General features: G+C 39.0%; 1 protein-coding gene across 4 annotated transcripts in view; it reads right to left on the reverse strand.

The window, feature by feature from the left end:
• Window positions 1–1,474: 1,474 nt before the first annotated feature.
• The window catches only part of CENPE (centromere protein E), a 66,974-nt gene continuing 45,173 nt past the window's right edge, over window positions 1,475–23,275 (reverse strand). For 3 of the 4 annotated variants that reach the window (XM_070433220.1, XM_070433215.1, XM_070433196.1), the window contains 11 exons: window positions 22,527–22,634; window positions 20,406–20,624; window positions 16,941–17,138; window positions 16,004–16,207; window positions 13,815–14,033; window positions 12,636–12,821; window positions 10,400–10,512; window positions 8,511–8,608; window positions 6,719–6,902; window positions 5,173–5,417; window positions 1,475–1,829 (listed from right to left, as the gene is read on the reverse strand). In XM_070433220.1, coding sequence (XP_070289321.1) covers window positions 1,735–1,829; window positions 5,173–5,417; window positions 6,719–6,902; window positions 8,511–8,608; window positions 10,400–10,512; window positions 12,636–12,821; window positions 13,815–14,033; window positions 16,004–16,207; window positions 16,941–17,138; window positions 20,406–20,624; window positions 22,527–22,634 — 1,869 coding nt within the window. In that variant the 3' untranslated portion in view covers window positions 1,475–1,734. The remainder of the gene's footprint in view (window positions 1,830–5,172; window positions 5,418–6,718; window positions 6,903–8,510; window positions 8,609–10,399; window positions 10,513–12,635; window positions 12,822–13,814; window positions 14,034–16,003; window positions 16,208–16,940; window positions 17,139–20,405; window positions 20,625–22,526; window positions 22,635–23,275) is intronic. The other variant, XM_070433205.1, reaches the window with a different exon arrangement.

Consider the following 23,275-nt stretch of genomic DNA (forward strand, 5'->3'; position numbering starts at 1 on the left):
TGGACCAATATATGCACAGTGGTACTGCCAGAAGATAATGGTAAAACACTTCCCAAATCTGAGGACGGCAATGGACATCCAAATTCAGAGTCAAGCAACATTCTACTAGACTGGACACCTGAAGACGGACTGTGTTTTTAATGGCCTCAAGGTAGTTTTATTACCCAGGGGTACTTACCTACTAATTTGCATTATTTTTATTCAGTAGAGGAGCAGATATTGCAAAGAATCAAATCTGCACCTCTGTTATAGTGTCTTGTTTGGGTAAGTGTGGAAAGGAGAAACAACACTCCCAGGGTACAGACTTGGGGGAGAAGAGAGGATTTGAGGGACAATTTCTCCTTAGCCCCAGAAATTGCTATGATAGTATGTTAAGCAAAAACATGCAATACATTGACTAAAAATGACAGCTATGATGTACTTCATAATTTCTTTCCTGGAAATGAACCTTACCAAAAAGGCCAAAAAGGCCTTGAAATAACTAACTCTGTTCTGAACTTTATGTAACTTGTTTTGTGCTTTTCCAGTCTTGTGATACAAAATATCGGATACTCTCTGAAATCATAGTCCTTGACCTCTTAGAGAGTCATAGAGCCCTTTGAGAAGATGATAAAAGAAAGTATAAACCCAAGTATCCTAGAAAAATGAATCCGCACACAAGCTAACCATTTTTCAGGTTTCACAGCCTGCATGAAGCTCATTCACAGATGCCTTGAATATGTGGGGTCTCAGGTTTAGAACACGGTATTTAGATAGAAACTCTGGTGCCGTTTCCTCGTCTCTAAAATAAAGGGTAGAATGACATAGTAATCCTTTCACCTGGGAGTAAAGAGCAATAGAGTACATAATTCAGGAACAAACAAATCAATTTAGAGTGCTTATATAGGAAATGGGCTGGGTGGGTAACAGAAAAGTTTTGTAGTTACTACAGTAAAAGGAAGATTAAGACTAGAAAATAAAAAAATGGTCATAGCATTTACTATCCCATAACAATTTAAATCCAGAAAGCATGTGCATTTTTCCTTAGCAATCACATCACTTAAAAATATTTTTATTATTGATAGTATTACAGATGTCCCCCATCCTCCCCTCCTCTACCTTCCTCAGGACAGCCCCTCCCCATCCATGCCTTCACTTCCCTATTGCCAGTGTCCACGGGATATCAGTTCTTTGGTGTATCTCTTTGTCTCTCTACCCCCTCACCGAGGCATGTCAGTCTGTTCCATGCCTCCATGCTTTGGATCTTATTTTGTTGGTCGATTCATTTTGTTCATTAGCAGAATTCTAAATATTAACAAATGAGACAGGAGAACCAAAGATATCCTAAATATCCTACCAGAAAAGCATTAGTTAATATTATAGGAGTTGGATTCAGTACTAATTACTGGCTGAATGTTCAAGGTACTAAACAAAAAATTTATAATTTTGTTAAGTTCCATGTGGATAATGTTACAGTAATAAAAATGGATATAAGTTAAAGTTTCCTTCAATAGCTTTATTCTTTAAAAATATATAAATAAATAAGACAGTTCCACTTCTTAGTATGACATTCAAGACGACGACATTGCTATCACCTAAACTACTAGAATGCCTCAATCTCCTGTTCCTTCACCTTTCAATCTAGTGGCAAAACTAAAACAGAACTGAAATTAAGTTGGACTGTGACATCATCGCCAGGCATAGACACATGAAGTAACAGCGGAGGAATGCGGGGCCCGGAAAAGTGACAGGTGACTACTGCATCTTGCACTCCGGCAGGTCCTTTTCTGAGAAGGCCTGACAAGCAGCTGACTGAGGATCCACATTCTCCCCTCCAGCAGCTGGCTCTTCTAAGGAAAGAAAATAAAAAACAGAAGCAACCTTATTTAAAAAATACACAAAACTCAAGTACAACTGGAAATGCAAAGGATGTTAAGACAGTGGAGGTATGAAAAATGAAACATGGCAACATGATCATTAACATCCTCATGTCCAGTCATGAAAAAAGGTGTATTTCACTTCATCAGAGACAGAGAAGTTTATTCTCCATTTTTCCCATACAATGAATTGTGAGAAAAACCATGCTGTATATAAAACCAAGGAGTGATAAAGTCTTATTTGATTTCATAAATTTGAGATAAAAAGTGAATCAAACATGGATTAAGTTTGATTTTCTTTTGTCCTAATTTTAGAAAAAAAAATGGCGTGTTAAAATAGTAGTTTAGAGAATATTGAGACATCTTTGGAAAACTCTGAGCCTTTAAAAGCACTTCAGCTGCATCTATTTGTTTATGAACCATATACAGTACAGCCAACCCTTGAACAACAGGTTTGAACTGCACAGGAAAACTTATATGTGGATTTAAAAAAAAAGTTTTTATTGATTTTTGAGAGAAAGGGAGGATAGAAACATCGATGAGAGAGAAACATCATCAATTGGCTGCCTCCTGTACTCCCTTGCTGGGGATCGAGCCCCCAACTCGGCACTGAGCCTCACTGGCTGGGCTACATGTGGATTTTTTCAGTGAATAACTATAAATTATTTTCTCTTCTTTATGAGTTTATTAACATTTCATTTTTTCTAGCTTACTTTATTATAAGAATACAGTATATAATACATATAACATACAAAATAGGTGGTAATTGACTATGTTACCAGTAAGACTTCCAGTTAACACTAGGTTATTAGTAGCTGTTTCTACAGGAGTCAAAAGTTACTTGGATTTTCGAATGTGCAGGATGGTCAGCACTTCTAAACCCTCACATTGTTCAAGGATCCACTGTAAATCTAGCTTAACTGCTCTGGCCAGTCATCTCAAGTTCTTGAGATAATTTAGATTCCCTTTTATAGTTAAAAACTGACAAAATTTTTTAGACTGTCATTTTACTAATTTAAGTGGGACTATGTCTTTTAATTCTGAATCGGTAAGTTTTTTTGATTTGTATATTCCTCCAGCCTACTCTTTTGTTAATTTCATTGAAAAATAGTACCAGAGAGATCTGTTATTGATAAATAGACTGAAACAGATTTATTTGTGGTTGGATTAATTCCTACTATGCCTGTGCTTCAGGCATTGTCAGATAAAGAGAGAAGGGTGGTTATAAAAATTTCTATTTTTCCAAACTCTTCTAAAATAGTGTGTATGTATACGGCAAAAGTTCCATATAAGCGTTAACTAATGGAAGGTCTTAAATGGTTGTTAAATACTACTCCATGAAGTGAATAGTTTAAAAAAAAATTCAGAATGTTCTGTGTCTTACAATACCCCCAAGAGCATGTTCAGACTGCTGATGACAGAATTTGGATGTGTGGTCAATGAGAATCGGTTTCTTAGAATAGGTAAGATTTCTTCATCACAAAGCAGAGCTCTCATAAACCCTGGCTAGATGATTTGGCAGGTGCCTTTCTTGGTGTACGATTTTGTTGCTTTAGATGTCTACAGCTGTGTAATAGGGTATTTCAGACGGGCAGACACACTGTCACACAGGGCTCAGCCCCGCACACCTGGGCACGCTGAATGCCATGTGGTGAGAAAGACTACAAGCAACACATTACAGAGCTTCCCTTGCCATGATCCACCTAGTGCAGCACCCCTGCAGAGCTGGGAGTGAGCCTTGACACTGCCCCACTCCCTCCCACCAGGCCCCCAGCACTGCTGACTTTACTTCCAGATCTCTCCCATCTGCCTACTTCTCTCCACCGCTGGTGCACTTGCCCAAGTCCACACTACTGTCACTCTTGCTGAGGCAACTGTCAGAGTCTTGCTCTTATTCTTTGCTGGTTACCTCACAGCAGAGGTAATGTTTTCAAAATGTATAACTCATTATGTTCCCTGCCATTATTTAAAATCTTTCAAAGGCTTTCTCTACATGCTTTCAGGAAGGAGTAAAACTCCCTCTGTGTGCTCTAAAAAGCCCCACAGCTTGGCTCTTCTCTCTCCCGCTTCCCTGACTTCATCCCCACAGGCCAGTGCTCACTGTGCTCTGGCCACCAGTGTCTTACCAACCTTCCCTGTTGTGGTCCCTCCTACTGATAGGGGACCCACATCTGATAGAGCACCTGAATTAATCTGAAAAATAATCACATTATTTTAAATCTCAGAACACATATATTTATGTGAATAGGGTGTTACGTTTTTCTTAGAGTTTCCTTTCCAAGGCCTGTGCGAAGCGATTGAGGAGGTGACTCAGCTGTGAATCCAGCAAGCAGAACCAATAAGCATGGTCAGACCAGGAGTCAAAACATCATCTCAGCAACATCATCTCATCTCCTGATGTCTACAATAGCTGACGTCTGTGGACCCCCAGGGCTGCAGGTAGCACTAGCCCCTTCCCCTTTATAATCCTGTCCCCTGTACCTTGCTGGGAAGGCAGGATTTGATGCTTGTAAGAGCCCTGTCTTCTTGGTTGGCTGGCCTTTTCGATAAACGCCTAATATGATTCAACCCTTCCTTCATTATTGGACACAGCGACAGGCAGCCCAAGCCCAACTGGGGTTTCCTGGTAACATTACTCTGGGGCTGTCGCTGTTCCATCTGCCTGAATGCCTTTCCCTCTCCTCTTTGTTAAGCTAACTCACATTAACCTCTTAGATCTCAGTTCCCTTCTTAAAGGAAGACTGCCTTAACATTCATGGAACAAAAACCTATGATAAGCCTTAGAGTCTGGTGCACTCTTAGAATTTTACCCTTTGTGGACTACTTGATTCCCAACTATACTGCAAACTCCAGTGCGCAGGGACCATGTCTGGTTTTGCTCATCTATGTACCATTGGGGTCTAATGTGTGGCACATAGTTGGTCAAAATATTGTTTACTGAATGAATTAATAAGTAAATGATACAAGCCAATGAATATAATGCTATTGGGACTACTGGCCCACTGAATGGATGAGAAAGTCTTTTTCAGTAAAAGTTTTGTATATAGGGTAGTGTCTTTACGTCCTTGAGAGAGTTGCTTTGTCTATCTTTGGGAAAAGCTTGAGGGTTTAAGAGGCAGAATAAAGTCTTCACTTGGAGTGACTGGACCTCAGTGCTGGGCTTTGGAGAAACTCTCACAAAGACAGCAAATGAAGGTTGTCACACCACCGGCTCACCTCCTCCTTCTCATCAAAACTTGCCCTTTGGGGCCACATAGTACAGTTAAGTCCCAACTGTTACCCCTGATTCCCAAGGAACCAGTACATATTTACCCACCTGGACAAAGGCCTAAACCTGAGTTATCAAAATAGCGAACTGGATGGGGTACTGGAAAGGACTTCGACCGGCTGTCAAAAAACCGAGATTTTGGTGATTCCTTTGGCAGAGGGTCTTGTAAATTCTGCTCCTTGCACTGAGAAGGTGTTCGGTGTCTCTTTTCAGAAGCTGTTCTTTTTGGAGTCTTTGGAGAATTCTCACAAGTTACATCTTTGAGAGCCTCATTGGAAAGATGATGATTATTGCTTAAATGGGGGGTGGGGGAGAAGAGGAAGAGAAAGAAGACTGTAAGACTACAAAAAACAAGATTCCTAAATTGGGTTTCCTTATAGACCTCAAGTAGCCAGAGATGCTACCTGATCTCACCAGGACCCAGCTTCAAATCCTGCAGTGGAGGTCATCCTCCTATTACATCTAGGATACCACCCAAACTTCCTCAGAAAGATCTATGAGGGCCTGTGGAATCTAGCACCTATGGCACCTCATCTTGCATTTGTCTCATTCTCTATGCTCTGGCCACAGTGGATGTCTTCCAGTTCCACCTAACTGGTTATTCTTTCTCACTCACAGCTTGTGCACATGCTGTTCTGTGGGCCCAGGAGGCTTACCGATCTCTCCTTTCATCCAGCTCAACTTGTACTCATTATCCAGATTTATTCATAGATTAGTCTCTTGATCACCAGCTTTCTTTATCACTTAAAGTTTGATCCTCTGGTAAACTCTTTCATTTGTTTAACAACACTCATTAGAAAGAATTAGTTATTTGTGTAATTATTTGATGCCTATTTTTCTTCTACTATATCATTAGTAGACTAGAGGCCCGGTGCATGAAATTTTGTGCACTGGGGGTGGGGGTGTCCCCTTAGCCTGGCCTGCACCCTCTCACAGTCTGGGACTCCTTGCTCCTTACTGCCCACCTTCAGTGGAGGCGGGAGAGGCTCTCACCACCACCACTGCACTTGCCAGCTGTGAGCCCAGCTTCTGGCTGAGCGGCACTCCCCCTGTGGGAGTGCACTGACCACCAGGGGGCAGCTCCTGCATTGAGTGTCTGCCCCCTGGTGGTGTGTGTCATAGTGACTGGTCGTTCCGTCGTTTGGTCTATTTGCATATTAGGGTTTTAATATATAGGATTAGCACAGGATTCTAATCTTTGGTAGAAGCCAAATAAGTTTGTTAAAACTGCTTGTAAAGTAAAAGGAAGCAGGTTACAAAAATGGCCCTAAGGAGTCCTCTATTGAGTAAGGACTTATGACTTTGGTATATGGACATGTAGTATATTTAAGCTGCCCCCTCAAAGATCTCTGTTCACATCTTGGTTCTTGGCTTAGTCAAAAAGAGGTCAGTTGACTGATAGTAAACATCTGGACTAGTGTTACCATATTCTTATTCCTTTTAAAGAAGACACATTACATGAACTCTAAAAATTACTTTCCCCATGTTTGAAGGGTTGCTAATTGCAAAAAACATATATGTATGGATATATACTTTCCTCCCCAACATGTAACAGCCATAAACATAATTTCTGTACCATGTAAGCAGCTCTTACCTTAATGGTTCATTCTTTTGGTGTACTAGCTGTTCATTTTGCTGCTTCAATTTAGAAATTTCCTTTTTTAGTCTTACATTCTCACTTTTCAAAATAAGAGCTTTTGTGCTTTGTACAATGCCACTGCCACCCCCACACGTGAGGGGTTTATTGGAAGGTTTAGAATCATTAACTTCTAGTACAACTGTGGGAGGCAAATAAAGGAAACATTACTAAATGCAATAAGTCATTCTAAAACCCAACACATCTCAACCACCATCTCCCTGGAAATCATCCCTGAATTCCTTCTTCTTTCTGACTTCCAATGACTGTCCATCATGAATTCTAAATATCTCTAGAATTCTTCCCGCTGTTCTCCATCCACCAATTTTGCTACCATAATCCTGCTGAAGCCTTTCCCCATGACTGCACAGCAGCAACCCTCTCTAATTAGAGTTGTCCTCCGCTGATCTATCTCTTGCATCAGAGGAATCACCTGAAGGGCTTCTTCCAACACAGAATGTGTGTGTGGGGCCCACCCCAGCCACTCAGTGCACGGTAAATACTCAACACATACTTGTTAACTAAACAAACCTTAGAATTATGTTAAAGCATATATTATCCTATATTCTACACTATATGTATAAAAAAAGTGGTATGAGGAATTGTTTTGTAAATTTTAGGTAAAACTGCATAAAAATGTGAGTAGCTTAGAAGAGTCCACTAAATAATTAGAAATAATCACTGATAATTATAAAGGGGTTAAAGTGTGAAGATACTCAATGTCCATTTTGTTTTGAATTATTTTGATTTCAGGCAAAGGTATACCTAAAAATCACTTACTATTCAAGAACCATTATCCTGACCCTAATGTAACAACAAAGAGTCCTCGTTCTATTTTTACCCATTGAAGTTTCCCATGTAGGAGCTGCAATAGGCAGTAGGGACATTCAACTAAATTATGTTCTAGACAACATCTTTAACACTATCTCTAATTTCTTTTTTAAGTAAACAGACAATACACACAAATACCATCTTACATTTGCTTAACATTTAGAATATTCAGTGTGCTTTCATATACCACTTTTAGCGTGATCCTCATAACATGTGTACACACGTATGCTAGGTCAGGGGTAGTCCCCTCGACTTCTCACAGCCATTAAGTGAGGGCAATCAGTTGAGAGACCTGCCCCTGACTTTTAGTTCATTGCTTGGTATATTATATGAAGCTGCCCTAAGTACTGTTCAGCATTCTCTCTTGGAAGATGAAACACAAGAGATAGGGATATGGAATAAAGTATAGTTTGAGGAATGTATATGCAGAAATTTGATTATTAGATTTGATAACTATACCTAAGATAAATTTTAAAGAGTTTACAAGTAAGCATAAACCCTGTATTTTCAGTATTAAGAACAAGTAGGATATTTACTTATTTGTATTATGCACTGATTATATTTTACTATGTATAATATTAAAATCTATTAAGATATGTTTGGATTTTTATTGGGAAGGTACGTCTATCTTGATAGTTAAGTCATTCTTTTATAGTACTGAATATCTTCCCTAATATGTAAAGATCTGATAATGCAATGGTAAAATTAATATTTTTCAAGAACCTATACTGGGTAAACAGCTGACATTATAGGAGATGTCACAAGAGAAATATAATTGCAATAAATTCATTTTAAAAGCAGTTCTTTCTAAATTAGTGATTTGTTCTCGACTATCACATATATAATAGTTCTCAAAATGTATAAGTGTATTGAGAAGTAAAATGGACAGGACCTGGAAATACCAGCAGTTTCTACTTACTTGAGGTATCTTGGGCTTGTTGATTTCTTCTAAGATTTTCTCTCAATACCCTTATAGCTTCTTTTTGATATTCTACAGTGGCTTTTGTAGAAGCAATTCTAATGAAAACAACAATAGATATATGTAAGAACCCAGCAACTAACTTTTAATAGAAGAATACACAGAACTGCTGACAAGAATTTTCTATTAAGGTATATCACACTGACATAATACCCTGGTATCATGCACTTTGTAGCTATAATACCATCAAATTGGATGTATCCTGTTTGCTTTCAGGGGCAATGATTTAACATTGAGAAACCAACCTTTTAAATTTGTGGAAGCTCAATAGCTATTAATTGGATATTAGTTTCATTAAAACCAGTAGTGTTATCAATGGAAGGCTGATTAGAATGCATAAAGATTCAGAGTGCTATCTTTTGGCACAAATTTATATATATTATCATTAAATATTTATTAAAGATTTATAGGAAGAATAAAGTGTTAGAAATCAGAAGGGATCTTGAAATCTTCTAATACAAATCTATCCTTTTATTGATTATTACTGAGGAGCAGAGAGATTAAACAACTTGCATATTGACATATTAATAAATGGCAACATTATATTTCTAATTCAGGTTACCCAACTTTCTTTTAATGTTATCTTCATCATGCTATACCACAATGAACATGAGGCATGCTAGTATGTGCAGTATCATACATAGATAAAGCAACAAGAGGACATGCTTTTGAGCACTAGATACTATAATTTCAAAGGAATTACAGGGTGTGGTAAAAGTAGGTTTATAGTTGTGAATATGGGAAACAGTTTATTCTTGTAATATTAATTACTGTATTATTTTCCATATGAAAAACTGTGAACCTACTTTTGCCCCACCCTATACAACCTTTACATAAAAACACAATAGGAAGAACAAATGAAACTGAGAAGCAACAGAAACCTTAGTCAAACTGCTAAATACACATTTACATACACATACACATTTTTAAAAAAAATCCTCACCTGAGGATTTAAAAAAATATATTTTTATTGATTTCAGAGAGGAAGGGAAAGGGAGAGATAGAAACATCAATGATGAGAAAGAATCATTTGATTGGCTGCCTCCTGCATGCTCCACACTGGGGAACAAGCTCTCAACTTGGGCATGTGCCCTGACCAGGAACAGAATCGTGTCCTCCCGGTTCATAGGTCCATGCTCAATCACTGACCCACACTGGCTAGGCAGGACTTTTTAAAATTGATTCTGAGAGGAAGGGAGAAAGGACGGGGGGGGTGGGGGGGGTGGGGTGGTGGGGAGAGAGAGAGAGAGAGAGAAGAGGGGAGGGGAGGGGAGGGGAGGGGAGAGGAGAGGAGAGGAGGGGAGGGGAGGGAGGGGAGGAGAGGGGAGAGGAGAGGAGAGGAGAGGGGAGGAGAGGAGAGGAGAGGAGAGGAGAGGAGAGGAGAGAGGTAGAAACATCAATCAGTTATCTCAATTAATTGCCTGCTCAGCAAACTAGGTATGCATGGTGCCCTGACCAGAATCAAATCTGAAACCCTTGGGTTGTATGGGATGGTGCTCCAACCAACTTAGCAACCTGCCAAGGCCACACATGCACCTCTTAACATTCACTTCCAAGCATTAAAAGGCCATTTTAAGCTATTTATATGTGATTAAGCAGGAAGCATCCAAAGACATAGTGTGTTAGTAATTGATCAGAATTGTGCTTCCTTTTTAAAATCTTTGCATAATGATGAGAATTTAACAAATTAAAACCCTGGGGTTGTTTGTATTCATTTAAAAAAAGCTATAACAACAGTATTTTCAAAAGTTAACTAATGAAAAGAAATATATCATTTGGAAGGAAAATTTAAGATATTAAAATCATGTTCAATTAAGGCAAGGACATACTCCTTTTCAAGCTCCTTGACAATTTTCATATTCTCTAGATCTGTTTTCACCAGCTTCATTTTGAGATCTTCAATTTCTTCTTTATAGGGTTTGGCTCCTAAAGCAACTTTGTCCTTTTTTAGAGAAAAGAAAGATATAAGTTTAGAGCAGTTTCACTTTATTGGTAGAAACATTTTCAAACAGCAAACTCTACATATATGAAAAATGGGGAAGGCACAAATTTGAACCCTAAAATGAATAACAAATAGATATTTGATGTGAAGTATATTTGAAGCTATTGGAAACTAGTATGTAGAGAACATATGAAGAATTTTATTTCTTAAAACAAATTATTTCCCCAATTAAAAAACAGTAACTACAAAATAAAACATAAAAGTTGAAAATAAAGAAATGGGTAAACAAATGAAACAAAGTTAGGAAAATGAAACAAAAAAAGACATCAGAAATTATAAAAATAGAACTGAATTCAAGGCACAAAGTATTATATAGCTTTGTATTCAAAGATGGTTCAATCCAGTGACATAAATGTATCTACTTTCCACTCAGAAACAAACTATCCTATCTAATAAAGAGGCAATGTGCAAACTGACCATCACTCCAACACACAAGATGGCCACCACAAGATGGCCAGCAGGGGAGGGCAGTTGTGGGCTATCAGGTCAGCAGGGGAGGGCAGTTGGGAGGGACCAGGCCTGAAAGGGAGGCCTAAAAGTTGGGGGTGACCAGGATGGCAGAGGAGGGCAGTAAGGGGTGACTGGGCCAGCAGGGGAGCAGTTAGGCGTCTATCAGGCTGGCAGGGGAGTGGTTAGGGGGTGATCAGACTGGCAAGCAGAAGTGGTTAGGGGCAATCAGGCAGGCCGGCAGGTGAGTGGTTGGGAGCCAGCAGTCCTGGATTGTGAGAGATATGTCCGACTGCCCGTTTAGGCCCAGTGGGATCGGGCCTAAACAGGCAGTTGGACATCCCTCGAGGGGTCCTAGATTGGAGAGGGTGCAGGCTGGGCTGAGGGACACCCCCCCCCCCCCATGCACGAATTTCGTGCACTGGGACTCTAGCTCATATAAAAATACATACATATAGAATTCTTTTTTTAATGAATGTCTCATTGAATAAATGCTAATAAAAAGAGTACACTTTCTTTTTTGTTGTTGTTAATCCTCACCTGAGGATATTTTTCCATTGATTTTTAGAGAGAGTGGAAGGGAGGGAGGGAGACAGAGAGAGAAATATCCATTTGAGAGAGACAGATCAATTGGTTGCCTCCCGAATGTGCCCCAACCAGGGCTGGGATAGAGCCTGCACCTGAGTTATGTGCCCTTGGCCAGAATTGAATCCAGGACCCTTCAGTCCATGGGCCAATGTTCTTTCCACTGAGCCAAACCAACTAGGGAAGAGCACACATTTTTTACTTCTTTCTAATTAACTGGAATGACAAGACACTGGAGCCAGAATAGCAAACTTAAATGTCTATTAGGGCCAGACTCAAGTAGCAGAAGTGTGAGAAGTGGCTGGAGCTAAAACAAAAGGGAGTGGGTTAAGGATGTGATAAATGAGGATGTGCTGTGTAATGGCATCCAAGTTAAAAAACACTGAAATGACTATTTTTTTTTTTTTTTAAATATTTTATTGATTTTCTACAGAGAGGAAAGGAGAGAGATAGAGAGTTAGAAACATCGATGAGAGAGAAACATCGATCAGCTGCCTCCTGCATATCTCCCACTGGGGGTGTGCTCGAAACCCAGGTACATGCCCTTGACCGGAATCGAACCTGGGACCTTTCAGTCTGCAGGCCGACGCTCTATCCACTGAGCCAAACCGGTTTCGGCTGAAATGACTATTATTTCTAAAGAACATAGGTCAGATTCAGCCCGTAGGCTACTGGCTAATAGGTGGACTCAATAAGTAGGGCATTAAAATAGAAAAAATAATTTTTCAAAATGTACTTATAAGGAGGGTTAAATATTAAGAAGCATTTTTGAAAAATGAACACACATCTTAAATTATTAAAAATATCTATTTCTTTTAAAATTTTTTCTAGAAAGATATAAATAATCATTATTATATTCTTGTATTTCATTTCTAAGTTGTTACTTGCTTTTTCAAAGCCTGAGTATTGAATTTGAGACATACCTAGCTAATAGGAAGTTGAAGTAAAAGCCTGGGTTCCCAAATGATCTGACAAATTCAACAGTAAAAGGAAAAAAACAACCCCTCTTATTTATGAATTTGTGAAGTTACCTGAAGTTCTTGGGTCATTTCTTTTGTTTTCTCAAGGCATTTATTTGATTCATTAACTTGTGCTTGAAGTTTTGATATTACATCATAAGTCATCTGAAGTTCTTTCTGCATGTTTATAATCTTGCCTTCCTTATGCATAGCACTTTCTTTAGCTTCATGCAGTGAAGCTTCCAGCTCTTTAATTTTCTATAAAAAAAAGACACATATGGGAAAATTGGACAGGTACATGCTCAAACATGAAACTAGACCACAAACTCACACTAAACACAATAAACTCAAAATGAATAAAAGACTTAAATGTAAGCCATGAAACCACAAAAAGCCTAGAAGGAAACATAGGCAATAAAATCTTAGATATCTTGAGTAATAATATTTTTGTTGATATATCTCATAGGGCAAAGGGAACAAAGACAAAAACAAACAAATGGCACTACATCAAACTAAAAAGGTTCCACACAGCAAAAGAACAAAAAGCAAAAACAAAAAAAATCCATAAAAAAACGGGAACAAAATGAAAAGGGAATCCACTGTATGGGTGAACATATTTGCCAATGATACATCTGATAAGGGGTTAATTCCCCAAATATATAAAGAACTTCTACAACTCGCCTGGCTGGCTGGCTCAGTGGTTGAGTGTTGACCTGTGAATGAGGAAGTCACAGTTCATTCCAGTCAGGGCACATGCCCGGGTTGCGTGTTCCCCAGTGTGGGGCATGCAGGAGGCAGCCAATCAATGATTCTCATTATTGATGTTTTTATCTTTCTCTCCCTCTCCCTTCCTCTCTGAAATCAATTAAATATATATAAACTTATACAACCCAACACCAAGAAGACAATCCAATGAAAAAATGGGCAAAGGAAACAAATAGACACCTCTCCAAAGAGGACATACAGATGGCTGATAGACATATGAAAAAGTGTTCAATGTCACTAATCATCAGAGTGATGTAAATTAAAACCTCATGCCTATCACAGAATGGTTATCATCAATAAATCAAATAAGCCTATCTCTCTCTCTCTCACACACACACACACACACACACACACACACACACAGACTGGTCCATGTTCCTTAATTAATGTATTCAATAGTATAATTCTGCTCTGAAATGTTGTATGAGATACATCTTTAACTTTGTGATGAAGCTGCAAATTGAAAAATATAAAAAATTAACATACCTCTGTGATGGGCTGTGTGTCTCTCGATGTAGCATGAAGATTCTTATTGTCTTGTGTAGTAGGATTAGCAAGGGCACCAGGTGTCTGAGAGATCTTCAAAGTTTGGTAGTTTTTAAACAGTTTTTCATTTTCCTCTTTCATTGATTTCAGGTCAAGTTCCCATTCTTTGGCTAAAGTAGCATTTCTTTCCTCAAATTCTGTTGATTCATTCACTATAGCCTATTGAATAGTAAAAATACCATTATAACTCTAAAGTGAATTACATACTTAAAAGTAAAAAACCCTATGAAAAATATTAGAATTCTAGGACAAGATACTAGTATATGCTGAAATTCATTTTCCAAACATTCTAGAACAGTTTGTGAAGAACATAAAAGAATGTAAATGTTCTTTTTTATTTTTAATATTTTTATTGATTTTAGAGAGAGAAAAAGGTAGAGGGAGAGGAAGGGAGGGGGAAAGGGAGAGTGAGAGAGGGAGAGAGAGACATTGATATGAGAGCCTAGTATTCATTGACTGCCTCCCGCCCGCACCCCAACTAGGGATCAAACTCCCAACCTGGGCATGTGCCCTGAGCGGGAATCGAACCAGTGGTGACCTTTCAGTGCATGGGATGATGCACAATCAACTGAGCCACACTGGCCAGGGCTATAAACATTCTTTGTGGTTTGCATTGGTTCCTAACATTTTAGATGATGTTGGATGTTGAGGAGAATAAAAAAAGGCTAAGGACTGGAGAGGATTATATTTATTTGTAAAACACTAGAGGCCTGGTGCACAACATTCATGCACTGGGGCGCGGGGGTCCCTCAGCCCAGCCTATGCCCTCTTGCAGTTCAGAACCCCTCGGTTGACATCCCCTTAGGGGTTCTTAGTGCTGCTACAGAGAGGGGAGAGGCTCCCACCACCACTGCTCCGCTGTGAACCTGGCTTCTGGCTGAGCAGTGCTCCCCCTGTGGGAATGTACTGACCACCAGGGGGAAGCTCCTGCATTGAGGGGAATAGCAATCAATACTGTCTTTTACACTGAAGGATAACTAACTCTGAAATTACTCATCCTTTCTTTTGTTAATTCCTATAGGATTTTCTTTTTGCTCTCATCACAAATGGCTTAATTGGTCATTCTGTCAGACCTGCATCCTAAATTAGTTTTATTCTTACTGGTACCCTGGACTTCCCTTGGCACTGGACTACCGACCTCACACCATACAAAGTTACCAATTCCTACTGCCAGGGTGCTGACAGACGTCTCATCTCCATGCTGACTCACATGGTAGAAATCTCCCATATTACAAAAAACTCTGAATTATATGGAGTTTATCTAAACATTGGTTTTATTCTTTTCTCTATTGGTTGCGGACTTTTTAACTATCCATTTAACAGTATCTATATTTCAATGTAACTTAAATCGTTTTCAGATGAAATCAAAGTGTTAAGAACTACCCAAACACACGAAATTAAAAAACCCATCTTAAAAGCTACATACTCTAGCACCCTTTGCTCCAACTGCATATGCATATATAAGAAGCAACTTTCTGATTACTACATGTCTTATCAGATATATATATAAAGCAGGGATTACTTCAAAAAGCAGCATTAATATTCTGATCAGTGGAAAGTATAACAAATTAAGAAACTGATCTTAAGCAAGGCTGGTTCTTATGCATCAGTCTACCAGGCTGATCAACTTGGGAACAATAATCCAAACTACATTTTCAAACCTCAAGTTGAAGGACAGAGCATATGATAGTGACCCACTAGATGAAAAGCACACGAGGCCTCACTAGAGTAGCTTTCCAGACTTGTCTATGGCTGCAACACAACGCAGGTCTCCCCGTGTCTGAGGCTACTTAGGGAAAGGGCTCAATTCCTGCAGAAGCAGTGAAATGAGAGGAAAGAAAGGAGAGTGACAAGAGGATTCATGATTTCACAAGTGGGAAGTGATATCACACACCCATGTTTTGTTATCTTCTTTACAAGTATAAATTGGTATATTTATCTTAAGGAAGCATAATGTTAGAGGAAGAACATGTTCTACATAGTCAATTTTTCCCCCACAAAGCATATACAAATAAGTGAAAGAAAACATACTTAAAAATCCGGTTGCTCTAAGTCCTTTTAAGAATGAGGTAGAAAAATTAAAGCACACAACGAAAAGAATAGGTAGCACAATAAAAACTGCTACTTACAATTATTCTGTTATTATAGAACTTATTCACTTGAAAAATCCTATCGTTTTCTTTCTGGATTCCACTTTTAAGCTTTTCTATATCAAAATGAGTATTCAACCACTCTCCCAAAAAGTGGGTTATCTCTTTCCTATTACTGAGTACTTGTTGAAATTCAGTCTTTATGATGTGGGAGTCACTTTCTGAAAAATCTTTGAGAATTTCCTGTGTTAAAAAGTAAGCAGTAAATTCATGAACATTGGGGAAGTTTTTATCTAAATATCATAAAAAGAGGAAAATATCTTACTGAACTCTCACTCTTGATATTTTTGAAGTAAATACAATTCTAGTCCTTCTAATGATATTTTTGAAGTAAATACAATTCTAGTCCTTCTAATAATATTAGAAATAAAATTCTAGTCTAAAAGTTTATTCTAGTTATTTGAATAAAATTTTGGCAGTATAGGCTACGTAACAGAGGCATGCTCACAAATTCTGCCTGTTAGAATTAAAATCTGTCAAAACTATAAATTTGTGACTAATAATAATATGTGAAGTGCTTCTGGATATCACTTTTCGGCGCATATAGCAAGATGTACATGCATGTTAGGAATTAGATGCTAGCCTCACACTTCTGGCCGAGAGCAAACATGTGCAGTTGCAATAAAAATGTTTCTGACTTCTAGTCACAGGTCTAGGAAGCGTTAGACTGCACTTAGAAACTTATTCTGAGGTTCCATGAATTCCCACTTGCTGATATTGTTAAATTTTTTCTGAACCAGCCGAGTTCTGAAAGGAGACTCCTCTATTACTTGGTACTCTTTTCATCTGGCCAGCTGTTATTCTGTAGCTTATTTTTAATTTTTGGTAAATGAAAATGCCTCTAAGCACATGAAAAGGTACCTACTTGCTAAAAAAGGCTCAAAATCTAATTAAATCCATTTAAAATAAATTATACCTGAATATGTAGATCCACCTTCTGGTTCAATTTGAGGTCCCTTAATTCTCTGGATGATACATCATAACCTTGTGGAAGGTGCTCAAGTTGACTTATCAGCTCATTTTGTTTTTCCACTTCATCAATGAAAACCATTTCAAATTTATTGATGGATTCGTGCTGTTCTTTCTTTATCATTATAACATTGCTTAACGCATACTGGAAGAGAAACAAACATTGGGAAATTAAACTTATCTCACATTTAGAGGATGTTTTAAACCCTCAAGACTGAAGGTGGATGGCATTGCATTTATCTATATCCTCTGACAAGTGAGGAAAAAGGAAAGAGCCTCTCTTTGTCCCCAACTTTCTCCTCTCAGCATCTTGGAAGAGTAACTTCTGGGTCCTTATTTCTGACTTCCTACTGGATATACCTTATTGCTATCATAAAAATACCCCAGATTCAATGTTTAAAAGGTTACATGATCTTTCCTTCCTAAAAATCCAACTTTCTTTATTGGCTCCTTCTGGTTAATTATATCACCAATCACCTAGGTTTTCCAGCTAGATACCTGATAATTCATTTTCAACACCCTCTTCTGCCTATCTTGGTTTGGTAATCAGCATGGGTGTGCCATGCCTCAAGACTTTCTTGTCAAGCGTATTTAGATATTTGACTTCAAGGTGACAATAATTTGAATGTCATATGGTCCATGGACTTCATGAATAAATTCTGGATATCCAGTAGGATTTGGGAACGACTATCAGAACCTGAGGGGCAATTTAACAAGGTAGGAGACACTTGTTTCCTACTTCCTCAACTTCCACCATTCCTTAACCTCTTATAATTTGGCCTCTTCCTTAACCAATCAACAAAAACTGCTCTGACAAAGGTCCTAATGAGCTCTATAATCAACAAATTGAGGGGACCTCTTCAGTTCATTATGGCTGCTGAGTTATTTGACTTACTCTCCTTCACTGACCTGAGTGACACACTTCAGTTTGGTTCTCTCCTGTCTCACTTTTCCAACCTCGATCCCATGCGTTGCTCTCTTTTCTGTTACTGCTCTTGAAACTTTATCTTTTCCAGAGTTCTTTTATTACCCCAAGGCTTTTATTCCTCTACTAGAGGCCCGGTGCACAAAATTCGTGCACTCGGGGGAGTGGGGGCATCCATCAGCCCAGCCTGCGCCCTCTTGCAGTCTGGGAGCCCTTGGGGGATGTCCAACTGATGGTAGTTGGACATCCTTAGTGCTGCCATGGAGGCAGGAGAGGCTCCCACCACCACTGCTGTGCTTGCCAGCCGTGAGCCTGGCTTCTGGTTGAGCAGCGCTTCCCCCGTGGGAGTGCACTGACTACCAGGGGGCAGCTCCTGCACTGAGTAGGATCGACCTGAAACTGGCTCTTCGACATCCCCAAGGGGTTCCGGATTGCAAGAGGGCACAGGCTAGGCCAAGGGACCCCATCAGTGCAAGATCAGGGCAGGGGAGGGATACAGGAGTTTGGCCAGGCAGGGAGGGACCACAGGAGGGCTCCAGGGCATGTCTGGCCCATCTCGCTCAGTCCTGATTGGCTGGACCCCAGCAGCAAGCTAACCTACCAGTTGGAGTATCTGCTCCCTGGTGGTCAGTGCACATCATAGCAACTGGTCCACCAGTTGAATGACTGCCCCTTGGTAGTCAGTGCATGTCATAGCTAGCAGTTGAGTGACCTTAGCATATCATTAGCATATTACGCTTTGATTGGGTGAATGGACGACTGGACACTTAGCATATTAGGCTTTTATTATATAGGATTATGCTTTCTGGGTGAACTTACACATATTATCCATCATATATATGCTGATGAATCCCAAATCTTTATCTTTAGTCCTGACTCTTCTGACAAACTTCAGACTTACAGCTAAATGCTGTGAGCCTTGAGGGGGGAAAAAAAGGACACCTACTAAGGAGGGCTCCTAGCAGCTAACTGGGCTCAAATAAATTTTAAAAAGCAAAGCCTAGCAGCCATTCTTGCACAGCGGCCTCTCATGAAAATTGCATTTCATGAAGAAGCCTACACTGAATTGCCTGACTCTGCATTGCACTGCCTGTTTCTGCACCGTTTCAGCCATCTGAGCCAGCCCTTATAAAGGAGTTCCTGGAATCCCATTTCAACCAAAAGGACTGAGGCTTTCCCTATCAGCTGTGTAGCTTCATTCAGAGTGGTTCTATTCTAACCAATTAGGAAAGTGCCTTTTGGACCAATCAAACTGTGAGGATTTGGAGTCCTCACTGGCATGAGACAGGGGTGGGAACTTCTGCCCATGTAAGCCAACTCTTCGCTGGCTCTGAGAGAGTACTTTCCCTTTCCATGGAAGCCTGATGTCTGCATCTCCCTGGCTGAGGTGAAACACTGAAGGTGTCTTGCTAGAGCAGAGTGGAGCAGACCAACACAATGCAGGGTGGAACAGCACGGAGCAGAGCAGAGCTGTCTAGCTGGAGAGGGGTCTGGCCCCAGAGCTGCTCTATAGCTCTGCTGCTTTCACAGCTATGCTGTATCACAATTGAGCTGTTTTGCACTGAATAAACTTTCCTTCTTCACCACACCCCAAACTGGGGATTCCATCGGCACTGAATTGGCACCACTGACCACTGGTTGACAACGCCTAGTGAGTTTCTCTTCTTGAATGTCCCGATAGGTATTTCTACCTCAAAACATCTCAAAGTAAACACCTGATCTTCCTTTCCTGCCTCACCCCACTCCTCTTTCCACCACTCACAAACTTGGCTAAACTCAAATCCTGGGATGCAATCTCAACTTTTCTCCCTACCTCCACTATCAAACAGACCTGTGATTTTAAACTGCTAAATATTTAATTTATTTCATCTCTTCTATCCCTATAGAATCCTTCACTAGGAGTTCAGTCACCCATAATATCCCATCAGGACAATTGCTTCTTGGCTCTTCTTTCTGCCACTAGGCTTTTCCCCTGCAAACTCATATCTTCTTTATTTAGAGTGAAGTATCTAAAATCGCAATCTAATCACATTACTGCCCCCACTTAAAATAACTTTCCAGTGGCTCCCCATTATCTGCAAAATGAACTCCATCCCAGCTTCATTGAATGAGTCTGTCTTCCACTACGGTCTTATCTTCTTTAACTTTTTTCCTAGTAAGTCCTATAACCTGCACATACTTCTATCATTGCACTTACTATTATCTGTCTATATATCTGCCTCATCCATTAGACTATGAAATATTTGAGATGTTATTCATACCTGTGTCTGGGCCCATAGGCAGAGTTCAGGTTTTATTGAATGACCAGGTTCTGGTGCACTGAGAATCTTGCACACTATTCTTAGACCCATGTAATCTTTAATTCAGACAGAAGTACATATACTAAGAAGCAAATGTGTCAACTTGCAAAGTTGGACTTAAATACAATGAAGTTTGTAACTAAAATTTATAGCAATATTTACAAAGATATTACTAAAAAGGTGTTACCTTTAGATTCTTCATGACTCTGTGGAATTCCATGGAACACCTTTGGTTTACAGTGAGAAGTTTTTGAATCTCTTTGGTTTGTTGATATGGAAGTGAGAGGTTTGCTTTTATTTTAACTGAAAGCTGTTTTTGGGTTTCAATCTCCTTCTCCAAGTCAAGAGACAATCTATGTAAGAATTCATAATGGTTATCCATCTCTGAGTATCTCTTCAGAAGCTCCTAAAGAAAATTAGAATTCATTCAACTTAACAAATGATTCTAATTTAACAATAAGTAGTTCTAGTCTTAGAATTATAACAAAACTTATGCTTTTATATTTTCTGTAGGAGAGTAATAAATTAAAACCACTGTGATTAAAAAACAACAAAAGGAAACTGATATTATTGATTTTGGATTATAGAAATAATACACAATTATTGTGAAAATAAAAATTTTAAGCAAATACAACAAAGAAAATTGGAATTAACCATTTTTAACATTTGATATTTTCTTTTAGTCTTCTGAACATTCATGATTTGAATGAGCATTTACAAAGTCTGAGGAGAAATTTAAGTGAATTCAATGTAGTATATATTGTAGCTCAAGGCTGAATGCTGGCTCATGTTTACAATGGCAGCGTGAGGTAGCAGATAAAACAAGTGACTAAGGAGAGAGAAAAGAGAAAATTGAGAGAAAGTGAAAATATAAGAAACAGAAAATCAGAAAGAACACAGCGAAAAGAGGGAAAAGAGAACAAAAAAACTAAGGGGAAACAAAGAACAAAGACAAAAAAGAAAACCCCAGAAAGAACAGAGAAAACAGTACAAAGAACTGAAAGAACAACGAGAGAGAGAGAGAGAGAGAGAGAGAGAGACATACATATTGAATGTTGACTCCCATTAGGGATGTGCTAAACACAAAATAAGTCTTCAGTGATCTGGCATTCTAATAGGAGCAACGGAAAATATTGTTGGTTTTACCCTCAATATACAGACTCCAAACACTCCTCACTACTTCCATTTCTACATCTCTGGTCCAAGCCACTATCTGCCTGGATTACAAATGGTCTTCCCGCTTCCACTCTATGTTCAACACAGCAGTGAGTCACCCCTTAAAATGTAAGTCAGATCATGTCTCTCATGTGGTCAAAGTCTACAATGGATCTCCATCTCGACTCAGAGTAAAATGCGGTCTTTTTAAAGCCCAGCAGCCTGCCTCTTCCCCATTAACTCTCTGACCTCATTTCTTACTAGCTTTCTGTCTTCGTGATGTTCCTGGGATCCACACGGCAGTCTCTTCACAGGAGCTTTGTACTTGCTGTTCCTCCTGTCTATACTCTGGTCCAGCAGTTACCTGGATGGCTCAATCCTTCACCTCTTTCAGGTATTTACTCAAATGTTATCTTTCCAGTGAGGCCTTAAACCGCAAGCCCCCCACTGGTTTGTTTATAATATGTATACTAGTATATGCACATCTATATACCTACACTAAAAAGTTTAGGAACATATAGACCATTATCTTTTCATTCCACAGAGGTTCCCTTGAATTCACAGACAAACTATTTTCAACCTTTTTCATCTCATGCCACACATAAACTATTAAAATTCTAAGGCTCACCCTAAAGTATATTTTTTGCCAATCTAGCAACAAAAACAACAATAAAGGTATACTTTTGATTCATTCACAACCGACTGTTATGCTGGCTGTTGTCATTTTTTTATTTGACAATCTAAGGGAAAAAAGGCCAGTGCCTCTGATTAGTCAGGTATTACATGTTTAAAAATTAAAAAACAAAACAAAAACATACATACACACACACACACCTGATTTTAGAGAGAGAGAGGAAGGGGGAGACAGAGAGAGATTGAGGTGGGGAGGAGGAGGGTAAGTAGAGAGAGAGAAAGATCGATTTATTGTTCCACTTGTTTATGAATTCACTGGTTGATTCTTGCATGTGCCCTGACCGGGGATCGAACCTGCAACCGTGGCATATCGGGACGACGCTCTAACCAACTGAACTATCCAGCCAGGACAGGTATTGCATGTTTTTAAAAATTCTTGCTGCACACTGTTTGAAAATCGCTGCTATCGACCTCTGAAGGGTACAAATATTCATTTGTAATTTAAACAAGAGGCACTTACTTTTATCTTAAAGCACTTTTCTCTCAGGCTTTCTGTAGGGTGCTCTTTTTCATCACACAGTAACTTTTTTTTATGTTTTACTACTTCTTTGTGGTTCTGTTGGTCCTGCTTTGACACAAAGAAATAAATAAGGTCAACTATAACTACATTCATAGGAAATGTCTACACATACTTTTTCAATTATGTATTATATATCAAGGTTCAATAATGGAATTAAATATTATACCTGTAGTTCAAAAGCAATGTTAAAAATAGTCAGAAAATGAATCATAGCACTACTAAGTCTTGTAATGAGTGGCCTCAACTCATTGGGGAAAAAATGGGAGAACCACATACTTTTTAGAGATAGAATTTGTGCTTCTAATATTCATAGTTGCAAGTTAGGTTTTAGATTTCTCTCTGGTTCCAATTCCTCCAAATGTCTGAATCAGAATCACTGCTGCCAACTAAACACACTAGCAAACACATCTGTACTATCTACAGTGTTCCAAGCCCTACGAATACATTCCTCCTAGCACCTGAGAGCAGAAAACTCATATCCTGTTTACACTTTGAATTTCTGTATAAAACAAAATATTTTCTCCCATTTGTTTATCTTATATATTATAGGACCTAAAAGAATAACTAATTGTTCAATAAAATACTTTTTTGAGTGATTTAAATCTCTATACATTTAGTTAGGTCAGATAAAGATGATTCCCAAGTGTCTGATATTTCTATTGAGATTACAAATGATGTTGTTTTCCACT

This window comes from Myotis yumanensis, unplaced genomic scaffold (assembly GCF_028538775.1).
Source record: "Myotis yumanensis isolate MYYU_CA2020_CCGP unplaced genomic scaffold, mMyoYum1.0.hap1 SCAF_1, whole genome shotgun sequence".
NCBI lineage: Eukaryota > Metazoa > Chordata > Mammalia > Chiroptera > Vespertilionidae > Myotis > Myotis yumanensis.